Source organism: Pan paniscus, chromosome 21 (genome assembly GCF_029289425.2).
Source record: "Pan paniscus chromosome 21, NHGRI_mPanPan1-v2.0_pri, whole genome shotgun sequence".
In the NCBI taxonomy this organism is placed as follows: domain Eukaryota; kingdom Metazoa; phylum Chordata; class Mammalia; order Primates; family Hominidae; genus Pan; species Pan paniscus.
This window is the reverse complement of record NC_073270.2, coordinates 63,260,551-63,277,552: the sequence shown is the minus strand read 5'-3', so window position 1 is coordinate 63,277,552 and position 17,002 is coordinate 63,260,551. Positions and strand designations below refer to the sequence as shown.

At 46.2% G+C, this 17,002-nt stretch overlaps 1 protein-coding gene across 5 annotated transcripts in view; it reads left to right on the top strand.

Moving 5' to 3' along the window:
* The first annotated feature begins 726 nt into the window (after positions 1–726).
* The window catches only part of CTCFL (CCCTC-binding factor like), a 29,361-nt gene continuing 13,085 nt past the window's right edge, over positions 727–17,002 (top strand). For 2 of the 5 annotated variants that reach the window (XM_034947144.2, XM_055104600.1), the window contains exons 1-8: positions 1,236–1,363; positions 2,178–2,731; positions 3,116–3,326; positions 7,015–7,185; positions 7,501–7,634; positions 10,553–10,673; positions 11,620–11,769; positions 13,604–13,764. In XM_034947144.2, the coding sequence (XP_034803035.2) occupies positions 2,189–2,731; positions 3,116–3,326; positions 7,015–7,185; positions 7,501–7,634; positions 10,553–10,673; positions 11,620–11,769; positions 13,604–13,764 (1,491 nt within the window). In that variant the 5' untranslated portion in view covers positions 1,236–1,363; positions 2,178–2,188. Of the gene's footprint in view, positions 1,364–2,177; positions 2,732–3,115; positions 3,327–7,014; positions 7,186–7,500; positions 7,635–10,552; positions 10,674–11,619; positions 11,770–13,603; positions 13,765–17,002 lie in introns of all 5 variants that reach the window. The other 3 variants (XM_003806164.3, XM_003806165.4, XM_055104601.1) reach the window with 3 other exon arrangements.

The following is a 17,002-nucleotide window of genomic DNA, read 5'->3' as shown; positions in this document are numbered from 1 at the left end:
TCCTCCTCTCCTTATCCATTCCCCTCCCCCAGGTCTCCCAGCACCCCTTGCAGGCCCTCCTCCCCTCCTTATCCATTCCCCTCCCCCAGGTCTCCCAGCACCCCTTGCAGGACCTCCTCCCCTCCTTATCCATTCCCGTCCCCCAGGTCTCCCAGCACCCCTTGCAGGACCTCCTCCCCTCCTTATCTATTCCCCTCCAAGGTCTCCCAGCGCCCCCTGCGGGCCCTGCTCCCCTCTTATCCATTCCCCCACGAGGTCTCCCAGTGCCCCCTTCAGGGCTTTCCTTCCCTCCTCATTCCACCAATCCCCCGAGTACCTCAGTGCCTCCTGCAGGCCCTCCTCCCCTCCTCATCCATTCCCCCACCCCTCGCCCCCCGCAGGGCTCCCAGGGCCCCCTGCAGACCCTCCTCCCCTCGTCCTCTCCTATCCATCCCCCAGGTCTCCCAAGAACCCCTGCAGACCCTCCTCCCCTCCTTATCCATTACCCTCACCTCAGGTCTCCCCGCCCCCCTGCAGGGCTCTCCCCTCCTCATTCCACCCCTCCCCCCGGTATCTCAGTGCCTCCTGTTGGCCCTCCTACCCTCCTTATCCATTCCCCTCCCCTAGGTGTCACAGGCCCCCTGCAGGCCCCCCTCCCCTCCTTATCCATTACCCACCACCCCCCTCGGGTCTCCCAGCCCCCCTGCAGGGCTATCCTCCCCGCCTCATTCCACCCCTCCCCCCCTCATTCCACCCCTCCCCCCAGTATCTCAGTGCCTCCTGTGGGCCCTCCTCCCCTCCTTATCCATTGCCCCTCAGGTCTCCCAGGCCCCCTGCAGGCCCTCGTGCCCTCCTTAGTTCCCCCCCCCCCCCCGTCTCCCAGCACCCCCTGCGGGGCCCTCCTCCCTTCCTCATCCACTTCAACCCCAAGGTATTTCCGTGCGCCTGCAGGACCCTCCTCCCCTCCTTAGGCGCCCCCCCCGCCCACCAACCCGGTCTTCCAGTGCCCCCTGCAGGCTCTCCTCCCCTCCTTATCCACCCCCACCCCAGGTCTCCCAGTGCCCTGTATGGGACCCTCCTCCCCTCCTCATCCACCCCCCCAGGTCCACCAGTGCCGCCTGCGGGGTCCTCCTCATCCGTGCTCCCCCTCCCCCTCCCTACTCCCCTTCCCCCCTGCCCCCACAGTACATCACCCCTCCCCCAACCCTGCCTGGCTCCGCCCCCTTCACGCCCCCTCTTTTCCGCTCCGCGCCTGCGCACTGCCACCCTCCACTCTCGCGCCAGCCCTGCGGCGGTCGGCTGTGGGCTGCAGCACGCGGTGCACGAGGCAGAGCCCACAAGCGAAAGACGGAGTGGGCCGGGCATTCCGGCCCCGCCTTCCGCGGTGAGGGGCCAGTCCCGGGCAGGGTCAAGCCCACCTGCTCTCCTCCAAGAACATGGGCTGTTCTGGGCGTGGGCGGAGGGAGGGGCTGGCCGGAAAGGCCCAAGGGCGGGCGGCAGACGCTGAGGGGCTGCCTGGGAGGGTCGGGGCGGGGCGGGGCGTGGGGGGCAGGGTAAAGCAGGGGCCCTGCCAGGCCTCCGAAGGAGTGTGCTTGGTCTGGCTGAGGGCTGCTTGGCCAAGTCTGGGTGGGCTCGAGGCCACTAGGCCCAAAGCCTGCCTGGCTCTGAGGGTGCTAGGTCTAGAACCGTGCACGAGGGGAAGGCCTCCTCGGGCCCGAACCTCGCTAGGCCCAGGTTGTGCACTGGCCCGGGGCCTGCTTGGACCTGAAACTTGCTAGGCCCAGGATGTGCACTGGCCGAGAGCCTGCTGGGCCCAAACCTTACTAGGCCCGGGGTGTTCACTGACTGAACCGGCTCAGGCCTAACCTTGCTAGGCCCAGGATATGCACTGGGCCAGAGTGTGCTCAGGCGGAACCTTGCCGGGCGCAGGATGTGTGCTGGCCCAAAGCCTGCTGAGGCCCAAACCTGTTCGTTCTAGGGTTTTGTACAAAATCCTGCTTTAGCCTAAATCCTGCTTAGCCTTGACCCGCTCCTAGACCCAGGCCAGATCAGCATTGTTCTGACCCTACCAGGTCCAAAACCTTTTGAGGCTAGACCTTGTTTCAACTCCAAAGCCTGCTCGGTTCCAGCACCCCCCATCCCTCCTCATACCACCCCCTTCTCCCCCTATGAAAACCGCTTGCTTATTTTTCAAACAGGCCAAGTCATTATGGCAGCCACTGAGATCTCTGTCCTTTCTGAGCAATTCACCAAAATCAAAGAACTCGAGTTGATGCCGGAAAAAGGCCTGAAGGAGGAGGAAAAAGACGGAGTGTGCAGAGAGAAAGACCATCGGAGCCCTAGTGAGTTGGAGGCCGAGCGTACCTCTGGGGCCTTCCAGGACAGCGTCCTGGAGGAAGAAGTGGAGCTGGTGCTGGCCCCCTCGGAGGAGAGCGAGAAACACATCCTGACCCTGCAGACGGTGCACTTCACTTCTGAAGCTGTGGAGTTGCAGGATATGAGCTTGCTGAGCATACAGCAGCAAGAAGGGGTGCAGGTGGTGGTGCAGCAGCCTGGCCCTGGGTTGCTGTGGCTTGAGGAAGGGCCCCGGCAGAGCCTGCAGCAGTATGCGGCCATTGGTATCCAGCAAGAGCTGTACTCCCTGCAAGAGATAGAGGTGTTACAGTTCCACGCTCTAGAGGAGAATGTGATGGTGGCCAGTGAAGACAGTAAGTTAGCGGTGAGCCTGGCTGAAACTGCTGGACTGATCAAGGTACAGTTGGTTTTAATAAACAACCCCTTACATGAAAAAGAAAAAATTCAAGTCGGCTTTTATGCAATATTATGTCTGGACAAGGTATTTTGCAGTTGCAAATTAAAGACAGTACAAATACTTCCTAGGAAAATCTTGAGAGTTCTTAGGTTCTTTTTTTAAAAAGAGTTTTAAAAGTGGTGCTAATTGGAATAGTGTAAGGCGCATTATGTTTTAAAAAAAAGTGTTAAGTTTCACTGCCACAACCCTGATGCGAAATAATTAACATTGTGATGCATAATCTTCAACTTTTGCTTTTCTTGTTTTCTGTACTTCATCCAGGCAAAAGTCTAACTATACTGAAATTAATAGTATCATATTTGAATATTTGTTGTTGTTTATTAGGTCGAGGAAGGGCAGGAGAAGAACCAGTTATTGGCTGAAAGAACAAAGGAGCAGCTCTTTTTTGTGGAAACAATGTCAGGAGATGAAAGAAGTGACGAAATTGTTCTCACAGTTTCAAATTCAAATGTGGAAGAACAAGAGGATCAACCTACAGCTGGTCAAGCAGATGCTGAAAAGGCCAGATCTACAAAAAATCAAAGAAAGACAAAGGGTAGGCCAGTTCATCTCATAGAATAGACTCCCTAAAACTGGGCTGGTGTTTTTCTTTATGGGCAGGTGATGGTAATTGAAGTTTTAAGTGGTTGACTTTTACTTTCAAAATGTCAGGAAATGGGAGAAATTTTAAACTAATGTTCTGTATTGTGAATCAAATCCAGAAGGGTTTTGCACTTTACACACAAACGTTTTGAAAGCACAGTAAAAATGTTCCCACAAAGCCTTGTGCACGTAAGCATAGAAGACCAAGCCCTGGTCTCTGCTGCCTAGTTTGCAGCCCCAGAGGGATATGGGGGACAAGTCATTACAGGACAGGTGATGAGGCCTCGTGTGCTTCAGGGCCAAGAGAAGGAGTGATTCCTCCTTCAGGAAGCCGTAGAGGGTTCCTTCTAAGGGAGGTGATATTTAGGTGAGTCCAGGACAAAGAAGCCACTAAGATGGGGATCAGGATTCCAAGTACTAGGAAGTGGTCTGGGCGTGTAGCTCTGGAAGTATTTACTTTGTATCTGAGGGTGGAGAGCTCTGCTGTGTCTGTAGAGCTGGGTGGGTGCTCAGAGAGGTGGATGGGTCCAGATTAGGAAGACTCTGAAGCAATATTAAAGGCATATTAAACTGAGATTGCATTCCAGCAGCCCACAGGATGAATTTGTCCTATGAAAATAATTTGTTTGGCTTATTTTTTAAAAATATTAGTTTCTCACTTATTTAAATCAACATATTTCACCCCCAAAATTTCAATTTCTAGCTCTTTTAAATTATATCCGGCAACATTTGGCACAGTTTTCCTTCCTCCTGGCATCAGGTGCCTGGGATTGGAAGGTGACTCAGTTTAGAAAAGGAGAATGCCAACCAAACACACTGCCACCACCACCCCATTCTTACATGTGGTCAGGGCCCTTCACTTAGGTTTCTTGCCTCTGCCTTCCATAGGTGGTTGAGTTTGCAGCCTTTTGGTACATGGTAGTTTCTCATATGTTTAAGTCAAGAGCTTTGCACCCCAAGTTTTACAATTTCTAGCTCATTTTTAGGTTTTTGATATATTCAAATTTGTAGACCCATCAACACTGTCTAAATTCCAGAATATTTTTATCACCCCAATAAGAGGCCTGTACCGATTAGGCAGTCACTTCCTACTCTGTTCCTCCTAGCCCCTGGCTACCACTAATCTACTTTTTGTTTCCATAGATTTTCCTGTTCTGGACATTTTCCAGAAGTTGAATCATATATGTATACCATGTGCCTTTCGTGTCTAGATTCTTGAGCTTAGCATCATGTTTGCAGGGTTTGTTGGTATTGTAGCATGTGTCAGCGCTTCATTCGTTTTTAATGGCTAAGTAATAATCCCTGTATGGGTATAGCACATTTTATTTATCCATTCATTCACTGATGCACACTGCAATTGTGTCCACCTTTCAGCAAGTGTGAATGGTGCTCTTATGACCATCTGTGTACAAGTTTTTTGTTTGAGCACCTGTTTCCAATTCTTTTGCGTATATACTTAGGAGTGGAATTGCTGGATGGTGTGGTTACTCTATGTTTAATTTTTTGAGGAGCTACCACACTATTTTCCATAGCAGCTGCACCAATTTGAATTTGCACCAGCAGTGTGTGTAGCTTCCAGTTTCTCCACATCCTCACCAACGCTTGTTTTCCATTTGTTGTTATTGTTTAATTATAGCCATCCTAGCAGGTGTGAAGAGGTATCTCGTTGTAGTTTTGGTTTCCATTTCTCTAATGACGAAGGGTGTTGACTATCTCTTCATGTTTTCATTGGTCACTTACGTATCTTCTTTGGAAAAAATGGCTATTCAAATCTTTGGCCCATTTTTAACTGGCACTGTGTTAGCTTCCCAGGGACGCCATGACAAAGTGCCACAAACTGAGTGGCTTCAAACAACAGAAACATACCTCTCACAGTTGTAGAAGCTACGAGTGTGAAATTGAGGTGTTGGCAAAGCCGTGCTCTCTTGCAAGGCTGTCGAGGAGAATATATTTCATGCCTTTCTCTTAGCTTCTGGTATTGCCAGCAGTCGTGCCATTCATTGGCTTGCAGATGCATTACTCCAATCTCTGCCTCTGTTATCACATGGAATTATTCCTGTATGTCTCTACATCTCTTTTCGTCTTCTTATAAGGACGCCAGTCATATTGGCTTATGACCCACCTTCATCCAGCATGACCTCAGCTTAGCTTGATCGCATCTGCAAAGACCCTTTCTGCACATAAGATCACATTCACAGGTATCTGGCATGAGGACTTCACGTATTTTTGCAGGGGTCACAACTCAACCCATAAACCTTCTATTCCAAGTTGGTTGAGTATTTTATCAAGAAAACGGTGTTGGATTATATGAAATGCTTTTTCTGCATCTATTGAGATGATCATGTGTTGTTGCTTTTTCATCATTCTGTTAATATAGCTTGGATTGTTATTTTCAAGGCCACCCCTGAGCTAGGGAGCAGAGAATGGAACCAGAATAAGTTAGAATTCCACCAAGCTCTCTTTTTTACTGAGACTCAGCTAGATTTTTTAAATTGTTTCCCCTGGTTGCTGGAAGCTTCCAGTTAGTTTCCAGGGTCCTGAAAAAGTTGCTTGTGACATTTTTTTGCCAGTTGTTTTCATTGCTTTTATGGAGGGATGGATTTTGAGAATAACATCTCAGCTATATTCTGTATTTGATGATTCCAACATCTGAAGTCTTTGTAGGTCTGAGTCTTCTGTTTGTTTCCGGTGCCCTTGCACTGGCATCTTATTTATCACTGTGAGCTGATTGGTTCTTTTTACTGTTATCTATGGGAATCCCTTGAAGCCTGGGGTGAAAGTGGGTTCTTCAAGGGATGGTATATATTAATTTCTGCCAGGCAGTGATGGTCAAAAACTGTCTTAAACCAGATCCCCCAAGGGTTACTGTTAGAACCACCCAGGACATGCTCACTGGGGCCACCTTCCCTCTTTGGAGCCATCTTCTTAGGGCAAATGTTTTCACCTCTCCATCAGTGCTAGACCAGCATCATCCAAGAGAACTTCCTTTGCTGATGGAAATGGTCTTTATCTGCCCTGTTCAGTACGGTGCCCACTATCTCCGTGTGGCCTTTGGGCAGTTGAAATGCGGCTTACAACAGAGAAACTAAATGTTTAATTATATTTAATTTTAATTAAGTCCAAATTTAAGAGTCACACATGACTTATGGCTGTGGTTTTGGATGGCACCATTCTAGATGGTTTTTCTTGCAGTCCCCTGGCTAGAGAGAAGGATGCAGAGATGGGGCGGGTTATCTTTAGTTCACCCTACAGAGAATGCAGGGCCACATTTCTCGGGCGCCCCACTTCAGGTAGGCGGTGTGCCTTTTCTCATCTCTCCTTAGGTCTACAAGACATTCTGAAATGTTCAGGCATCTCCTCCCTAGCATTTTTTTTCTCAGCAAGAAGGATGAGCAGAGTACCTAGTCCACTCTGTGCCCAGAAACAGACATCGGCCCATCTTGAAACAGCGAAAATGCATTGTTCATTATCCAGGAACATGGTGTCCTGAATTGCTTCGATCAGCTTGTGGATATAAATAGCATTTGCTATTGTTCAGTTCCCACGTTAGTTGAAAGGACGATGTGCTGATTTACTTTCACGTATTTAAATGGAATTTGAACCTCTAACAAATACATAAACTGTCTATTTCCTCCCTATAGGAGCAAAACAAACCTTCCACTGTGATGTCTGCATGTTCACCTCTTCTAGAATGTCGAGTTTTAATCGTCATATGAAAACTCACACCAATGAGAAGCCTCACCTGTGTCACCTCTGCCTGAAAACCTTCCGTACGGTCACTCTGCTGCGGAACCATGTTAACACCCACACAGGTAAAACTGCCGGGAAGGCTGTTTCTCTGGAATGATGTGTGTTAAGGCTTATGTTAAGAATGTGAATCCACCTGTTTCCACAGTAGAATCGTGTAACATTTTATACTTTAGTTTTGTCTTCTTTTTCTTGAATTTCCATTAAAAATACTGTTACAAAGATTTTTCTCACATGCATCTGTGGTATTTATAGTTTAAGGAGCCTCTTCTTAATTTTTAAAGCATTTTTGAGACTGAGTGTAATTAAAAAGCTATGAATTCCTTGGAATGTTTCTGGTTAAGTCTTGTTTTGAAAGTATGAACTATGTGATTTTACAGGAACCAGGCCTTACAAGTGTAACGACTGCAACATGGCATTTGTCACCAGTGGAGAACTCGTCCGACACACGCGCTATAAACATACTCATGAGAAACCCTTTAAATGTTCCATGTGCAAGTATGCCAGTGTGGAGGTAAAGCCATTCTTGGACTTGAAGCTTCATGGCATCTTAGTAGAGGCTGCTGTACAAGTTACTCCAAGTGTAACTAACAGTAGAATCTGTTACAAACAGGCTTTTTATTATTCATATAAAATTTATGCAGGAAATAATATGCATTCTCTTTTATGAAGTTAAAATAGAAAATTGGATTTGTTTCTTTGATTACTAATTAGTGAAAATAATATGTAAAGGTCTACAAATTACAAATAAACCATCTGTGGTCAAGAAATAAGTCCCAGATTTGTTTAAAAGTTCTGCATTTTATCTAGTACTCTGGGCCACAAAATCAAAATGTATTTGCTCTAACGTAGAATGCAGATCCAGTCTCAATGTTGGCTGAAATTTTTGAGCTTGATTAGATACAAAGCAGCTTGCTCGAAGATTTAAGCATAGACGTTTCTGTTTTTAATTACAGAGAGACCACCCTTTTCAAACTTCAGGTGTGCCATAGTCATTTTAATTAATTTGCTTTATTTGTACCTTCTAACAGGTTTGGCGGTACTCACGTGAAACAGGCAGAGCACTGCTTTTACTAGTCAGTACCAGTTTCTACCAGTTAATTGTCAGGGTCTCACTGTGCGCTGGGAAACAGGCTGAGGCCCGGTTTTGAGCCTGGTCGGGACTGGGTCGACAGTACACCCAAATGGAACTAAGTTAAAGGGAACAGCTGAAGATTAAATATAGTAACAGTGCAGCCGGGTTTCACAAATTGGGAAATTTCATGGTTAGGGTCAGAATTTGATTCCAAGAACTTTTTTCTGCTGTTACTATTTTTAAAAAAATTATTTCTCATCTGAGTTAAAGGTTGTGATTGTAGTATGAGAATGCAAAATAGAGGGTTCAGGGAACAGAGTCACCTGGGGATCCTAAGCCTGGAGTGGACTTTTTGTTGGTGTCCTGCCAGTGCTTAGTACAAACTTCCTAGGTCCACGAGACCCTCCCCCAGTGCCAGCGGTCTGCACGCAGCCTGTGGGAGGTAGCCTCAGCACAGGGGTCTCTATTGCTGCCATAGCCCCCCATTTTTGCAGTCTCCTCAAGTCTTGCCATGCTTGTTTGTTCCCTCATCCCATCCCGTGACAAAAATGGCAGCAGGAACGTATCAAAGCTGTGGTGCAGATGTGCCCCTTTTTTAAAAAAAGCTTTTGAATTGGCCGGGTGCGGTGGCTCACGCCTGCAATCCCAGCACTTTGGGAGGCCAAGGTGAGCGTATTGCTTGAGGTCAGGAGTTCAAAACCAGCCTGGCCAACATGGTGAAACCCTGTCTCTACTAAAAATACAAAAACTTAGCCAGGTGTGGTGGCACATGCCTGTAGTCCTAGCTACTCAGGAGGCTGAGGCAGGAAAATCACTTGAATCTGGGAAGCAGAGGTTCCAGTGAGCCGAAATCGCGTGATCCAGTCTGGACGAGAGTGAGACACCGTCTCAAAAAAAAAAAAAAAAAAAGCATTTGAACTCCCATTGTCCTCCCATCCCACCTTTAAGAGTCATCCAGAGTCTTTTTTAATGGCCTTCTTTGCTCATTCACACCACTTACCCTCCTCAAAACTTTCATGCTATACAGTTTTTAAAATTCTTTTTGTTTTGCTTTCTAATATACTTGAAGGCATTCACTTTTCTTCTGAAAACCTAAGTGAAATTTTTTGGCTTGGCTGTTGTTTTCCATTCTAAGCCTTCTTTTGTTCTCGAGTGTTCCTTAGGCTTCTGTGCGCTCATCACTTACTGGGGAGGCAGATGGAGTGTGGCATCCCTGGGTCACCAGCAGGACTGATGCAGCTTCCTGATGTCTGTAGTCCACGTGTAGCTGATGCCCCCATTTCCTGCTAGCAGTAGATAAGGGCCTGTGATACACGAATACAGAATAAGAATAGTTCTAGAAGGCAATCAACGAGTCAGGCAGTGAATGCTCAAATGGGAGGTATTATGTTGTTTGCTATTTAACTGATTGCCTGGGATACATAATTACTCAAATTAGAATTTAATTTCTTCTACTTAAAACTTAATTCTTCTTAGGAACCCGCTGTCACATGGCACCAATGCTGAATAGCCAGGGACACCTTCCTCCACTCACACTGTTACCCTGGGGCCAGCCAGGGTGGAGTCTGCAGGACTTGTGACCATGAGGCAAGACATACAGATGTTCCTCCATTAAAGAGCTAGGGTTTCGTTTTTATTTTATTTTATTTTTTTTTGAGACATGGTCTGACTCTGTTACCCTGGTTGGAGTGCAGTGGTGTGATCTTGGCTCTTTGCAGCCTCAGCCTCCCAGGCTCAAACAGTCCTGCCACCTCAGCCTCTCGAGTAGCTGGGACCACAGGTGTGTGCCACCATACCTAGCTCATTTTTAATTTTTGGTGGAGACAGGGTTTTGCTGTGTTGCCCAGGCTGGTCTCAAACTCCTCAGCTCAGGTGATCCACCCCTCTCAGCCTCCCAAAGTGCTGGGATTACAGGCGTGAGCCACCACACCCAACAAGAGCTAGAGTTTCAAGATTTTCACTTTATGCAAGGAAAAAAAAATGTTTGCCTTTGTGCTTTTACAGTGTAATCTAAATTTTGTAACTATTGAGCATATATTGCCTTAGAAATGACAACAAAATCTTGTATGGCATTCGGCAGGTAGGCTTAAAGTGAAGGTGAACGCGAAAGTCTCTCAGAACTGCTGCTCATTTTCCCTAAAGGAGCTTATACACACACACATCAAATGAGATAAAATCGCCCATAACAAATGATCAAAAGTGATGACTTTTTCATGTTTTTTCAGTGAGTGAAATATGCTCTGGTGCTCTGATGTTAAAATATGATTAATTTAAATCTCTTTTACAATGCTGATTAATGGAAGACTCTGCCATTTTTTAGTTTCTATTGCAACGAACATCATTTATGTATTCATTAGGCAAGTAAATTGAAGCGCCATGTCCGATCCCACACTGGGGAGCGCCCCTTTCAGTGTTGCCAGTGCAGCTATGCCAGCAGAGACACCTACAAGCTGAAACGCCACATGAGAACGCACTCAGGTAAGGGCTCTGGTGCTGAAGGCCTGATACCTACAGTGTTAACTCTTAAAGCAAGCTTTAAAAAATTACTTTTTATTGGCACAATTAAAGTTCAAAGGTAAAAGTGGATTTTTGCGTGCCTTCATGATACGAGAATCTTGATCTGTACCTTTATTTAGCAGTAAGAGAGTCTGCATAGATACTGTGCCACAACCCCACTTTGTGGAGTAAAACACAAAATATTTGCTTCCGTAGATTTTTCAGGTATTTAAAACTCAACTCCTGGCCAGGCATGGTGGCTCAAACCTGTAATCCCAGCACTTTGGGAGGCTGAGGCAGGAGGATCCCTTGAGTCCAGGAGTTTGAGACCAGCCTGGTCAACATAGGGAGACCCTGTCTCTACGAGTAATTTAAAAATTAGCTGGGCCTGGTGGCGTGATCCCAGCTACTTGGGAGGCTGAAGCAGGAGAATCACTTGAACCCAGGAGGTTGAGGCTGCAGTGAGCCGGGATTGCGCCACTACACTCCAGCCTGGGTGACAGTGAGAACCTGTCTCAAAAAAAAAGTAAATAAAAATAAATAAAAGTCAACTCCTTAATTCATTCTTCAACTTCAAGGCAAAACATAAAGTGTGCTGGTTTTGTAACAGAGGTACTTGATGTCTTGTGTTAAGAATACGTTTATGTGTACTTCTTGGTTATTCATACAGCCCCATGGATGTGAACCACCTTGAACTCTTGCGTAGCCACCAGATGCGGGGAAGTCATGTCTCTAGTCCATCATGGACACAGCTGTACTTGACATAAGCTGTCTGGGCTTGATTCGGGAGTCTCATACTAATTGGGGGTTGTCCGGTGAGAAGGGGGTTGATAAAGGAGGCTTGGGGCAAAAGAAACACTTTCAGCACAGGTGGCCTTTGGCAAGGATCAGGCCTGGAGGGGGAATCACTTTGTTGTCTGCATCTCAGGTGAGAAGCCTTACGAATGCCACATCTGCCACACCCGCTTCACCCAGAGCGGGACCATGAAAATACATATTCTGCAGAAACATGGCGAAAATGTCCCCAAATACCAGTGTCCCCATTGTGCCACCATCATTGCACGGAAAAGCGACCTACGTGAGTGGTTTAGCGATCTTTCTTTTACTACAGCATTTGCGGGCTCTTTGGAGTGAGGCCCTATAAACCTGCAAAGTACTGGCCCTGATACTGGGAGGCCTGGTCTTCGGGAACTTGGCCCTGGGACGAATTTTCTTCCAGAAGTCCTGTCGCACCATCTGGTGGCTGGATCTCATAAGTGCATTTTATAGCATGTTTTTAGAATCCGGGCCCAGGCCTGTTCCGTATGCACGTGATAAGACCTTTCACAGATGGGTATTACTTCATTCCACATTGGGCCTATTTTTCAGATGAGGACACTGGGGATCAGAGACATAGAGTAACCTGCCTGGGAGTCATATGAACCAAGGGTGCTAGGAGGTGGCTGGATTCTGGGTTCCTATTTATCAGTGCTCTATGACACCCAGCAAGCTTTTGTTAAACCCTGGCTGTGGGCCTAAGAAGTTTTGGAAGCAGAAGTTTCAAAAGACACAGTTTTCCCCTTAAGACAGTCACTTCGGGAAAGGAGGCGGGCCTGTAATGTGTAATCCGCATCTACCATGGTGAGCCTTTTAACTGTCACACCCCGCAGAGTGGGAGAGGGAATCCAGAGGGTCTTGGAACAGCAGGCCTAGGAGCTGGGATTTGATACTGCCTGTGGGGAAGCCAGCCAGTGTTGAGCAATGGGAGGGAGGGTGTGGGAAGCATGAGTGAACGAGCCTCTTCTTTGTTTCAGGATTCCTGGGCCTCCCTTTTCCACGATCTTATTTCTCTTTCCAAAATGTATGACACTGTGATACACAAAATATGTTAGCAAAACAAAAAAATTGACCCTTTTGCCCAAAGAAATTCTGGAGATGAATTGAATTTTTTTGAAAACCTTTCTGAAAGGCGAAAGGTGTTCCACAAAGTCTTCACTTTTATTTTTCATCTGGACCATTCTGTCATTGTTGCCGTAGATACCAGCACATCACAAAACACAGTCCAGTGGGGCTTGGTGGGGCACAAGTCTAGCCAGTTGCTAGACTTTTTTGACACCATGGCAAAGTAACATGGTTTATATCCATCTCATGCCAGTGGGTGATACACTCCACATAGCCCTGTAAGATGCTTTATAAACACATTAATTCTTCCTTCCCATGACTATATGAGAAATCAAGCTCTCTAAATGTCTGAGTCACTGTGGGTAAGGTGGAGTAGCTCCATCACACAGCTGTCCATTGTCATTTGGCTTCTTACACAAGTATCACAAGACCATCATGCTTTAGACTTAGATGAGCAAACTCAGCCAGACCTTACCATGTGTCTCAGGTTAATTTCAACATAGGAAATAACAGGGCACTGACTTCTAACAACGAGTGGATTATTTAAGGTAAAATAAAGATATTATATCTTTTTAAATAAAACCACCTTAACATCATCCTAAAATTCACCTACCCCATAATAGTTCTCAAAGTGCTTTGTTCAATGAACATTTTAGGTCCGGTGTGACATACCTTATATAATATTTAACTCCATACTGAGAGTATTAAAATGATATTTCAGCATTCTGTTCGTTTAAAGCAGTGGTTCTCAGCTGAGAATGATTTTACCACCCAGAAGACAGGCGGTGATATCTAGAGGTATTTTGGCTTTCACAACCGGGGAGAAAGAGGTGCTGCTGGCATCTGGTAGACAGACACCGGGAATGCTGCTTAACATCCTACAATGCACAGGATAGCCCACCCTGCCCTGCCCAGGAAGGAACTAGCATGTTCCAGTGCCAAGGCTGAGAAACCCCGGTTTAGAGGAGAGGGGAAGCAGGCTAACAGAAAACAACACTCTTGAAGTATATAATGTTCTGTGACCATTTTAGGTGTGCATATGCGCAACTTGCATGCTTACAGCGCTGCAGAGCTGAAATGCCGCTACTGTCCTGCTGTCTTCCATGAACGCTATGCCCTCATTCAGCACCAGAAAACTCATAAAAATGAGAAGAGGTTCAAGTGCAAACACTGCAGTTATGCCTGCAAGCAGGTATTGTACTTTACTTAATTTGGAGAGGCAGTGGTGTGTGGAAGAATGGAGGGCTGGGTGGGATTCTCTACCACCTTGAAGATATTGAGAAAAGTCATGCTTTTACTAGAGTAGCCTATTCAGAATAACCAGAAAGCAACTGTGAGCCAGTCATTCAAAACAACAGTTCTTAAAGTATGTTCACGTATCCCCAGAGCTCCCTGTGACCAACTAGGGCCCCACAAGAGCCAAGCCTTTGTTATGATAATGGAAAGGTGTCATTTGCCCTTTTGAGACATTGACATTTGCCCTTTTGGTGCCAAAGTAGTGGTGGTCCTTAGCCTGGATCAAGGCAGTGACACCCAGTGGAATTGGTGGTTGTGGTATTCTTCACCTTCACACACTGGCAGCAAAAATAAAGGGCAGTTTTACATGACAGCGTGCTTGAAGAGGCAGTTAAAGTTGTTAACTTTATTCAGTCTTTACCTGGAATACTTTCTTTTCAATAATCTTTGTGATGAGATGAGAAGCCAGCATACGCACCTCCACTGTCTTCCAAAGCTTGGAGGAAAAGCACCTGGGGGTTTGTTTGAATTTCCAGCTCAAGTAGCCACTTTCTCAGTGAATGTCATTTTCACTAAGAAAGGAACAAGATAAACAAATTCTGTTTACTCAGTCATTGGGCGTTGGTGGACATTTTTTAAAAAAATGAACAATGTAGGCCAAGTGCGGTGGCTCACACCTGCAATCCCAGCACTTTGGGAGGCCGAGGCATGTGGATCACTTGAGGTCAGGAGTTTGAGACCAGCCTGGCCAATATGGTGAAACCCCGTCTCTATTAAAAAATACAAAAATTAGTTGGGCGTGGTGGCACACACCTGTAGTCCCAGCTACTCAGGAGGCTGAGGCAGGAGAATTGCTTGAACCTGGGAGGCGGAGGTTGCAGTGAGCCGAGATCGCGCCACTGCACTCCAGCCTGGGCGACAGAGCAAAACTCCATCTCAAAAAAAAAAAAAAAAAGGGATTAGAGTGATTTTTTTTAAAGCAACTTTTATATTGTGTAATGAAATATGTCAGCATTTAGAAGATCTGCATAACTCAAGTGAACTAGTATTTTCCAAATGACCAATCCATGATGTTACAGACTCACACACAGGTAAAAGATCCATTCAAAGTAAAAGATAGACCAAGAGGTTATAATGTCGCAGAGGAGCACAAGTTCTTTGGCACGGTTTCAGATTCCACATTGCAACCCATGGTAAGAAATTACCATGGCCAGACACACTGGCTCACACCTATAGTCCCAACACTTTGGGAGGCCGAGATGGACAGAACTCTTGAGCTCAGGAATTCAAGACCAACCTGGGCAACATAATGAGACCCCGTCTCTACAAAAAAATACAAAAATTAGCTGTGGGTGGTGGTGCATATCTGTCCCAGCTACTCAGGAGGCTAAGGTTGGAGGATCACTTAAGCCCAGGAGGTTGAGGCTGCAGTAAGCTGTGTTCATACCACTGCACTCCAGCACGGACAACTGAGTGAGACCCTAAAAAAAGAAATTACTACTAACTGAATTTTAGTGAGAGAAGAATGCCCACAGTTATTTGGAAGAGCTAGTGAAATGTTGCTCTCTTTTCAAACTACATGTCTATGAGACCAAATTTTCTTTATCACTTAACATACTCCAGTGGACTGAGGGAAGAGCAGAGATAGGAATCCATCTGAATTCTTTTTTTCTTTTTTTATTTTTTAGACGGAGTCTCACTCTGTTGCCCAGGCTAGAGTGCAGTGGCGCGATCACTGCAAACTCCGCCTCCTGGGTTCACGCCATTCTCCTGCCTCAGCCTCCTGAGTAGCTGGGACTACAGGCGGCCCCCACCACGCCTGGCTTATTTTTTGTATTTTTAGTAGAGATGGGGTTTCACCATGTTAGCCAGGATGGTCTCGATCTCCTGACCTCGTGATCTGCCCGCCTCGGCCTCCCAAAGTGCTGGGATTATAGGCGTGAGCCACCGCACCTGGCCCCGAATGCTTTTAATAGAGCTGTCAGACTTAGCAAATAAAAATACAGCACACTTAGTGACATTTGAATTTCAGACAACAACAAATAGTTTTATATACAAGTAGTTGCAGCCTGTATTTTAACTGGAAACCTTATCTATTAAGACAGACGTTAGGTTATTTTTGTTTTGAAAAATAGATAATTTTACAGAAATAATATGTAGTTGGTTTGTTTTTATTTTTAAATGAGTTAATAAATTGTTTTATTTTAAAAAACACTTAAGAATTCCCCAGGTTTGCTTTCTAAGAAAGTAAATACTAATACATGCCACCTGTATAAATAAAAGCTCTTCAGAGGCCACAGTAATTTTTTAAAGTATAAAAGGCCCTCAGAGTAGAAGTTTGAAAACCAAAACACTGCTTCAAAGTATTGCATGCTATTGGTTACCAAAGGTGAAAATCAGTGCTTACTGTGTGTTTTGAAGTGTGGGCTGTAAACTGTAAATGCTTTGAATAAGGGAAAAGGAGCTTTTCTGGTAGATTTTGAACAAAGAATATTCTGAGGCCTCAGGCTCATATTTATTCAAATGAACTAGGAGGGCTTCCTGAAAGATGGATAGGACTTGGAAAGGATGAGGGGGCCCTGGAGCAGGCATACAGCAGGTATGTGGGAGTAGAGAGCAGCCAGGCAGGCCGTGGCCGTGGGCAGAGGCTTGGAGCACTGCTGGGTGCTCCTGGCTGCCGCGGTCCTGGAGAGTCAGGCTCCCAGCAGGGAGCGCCAGAGATGCTGTCCCAAAGGAGGGTGACAAGGTGAAAGCTGTGCGTGGAAGAGGGTGTTTAGTGAATTGGGTGAGAGAAAGATTAGAAGAAAGACCATCAGTTAGGCCACTGACAGTAATGCAGAAATGGCCGAATATATATTTAATCCAAATAATCATCACATTTTAAATCAAACAAAATGTGTACTTTTGCTTGACTTCATACATATTTTTTTCCTGATTTCCCAAATTATTTTCTCCTGTCTAAGATAAAATCTCTATTTAGGCCAGGTACAGTGGCTCACACCTATAATCCCAGCACTTTGGGAGGCTAAGGCAGGAGAATTGCTTGAGGCTAGGAGTTTGAGACCAGCCTGGGCAACATAGTGAGACCCTGTCTCTACAAAAAATACAAACTGAGCCGAGCATAGTGGCATGCGTCCACAGTCCCAGCTACTCAGGAGGCTGAGGCAGGAGGATCACTTGGGCCCAGGAGTTTG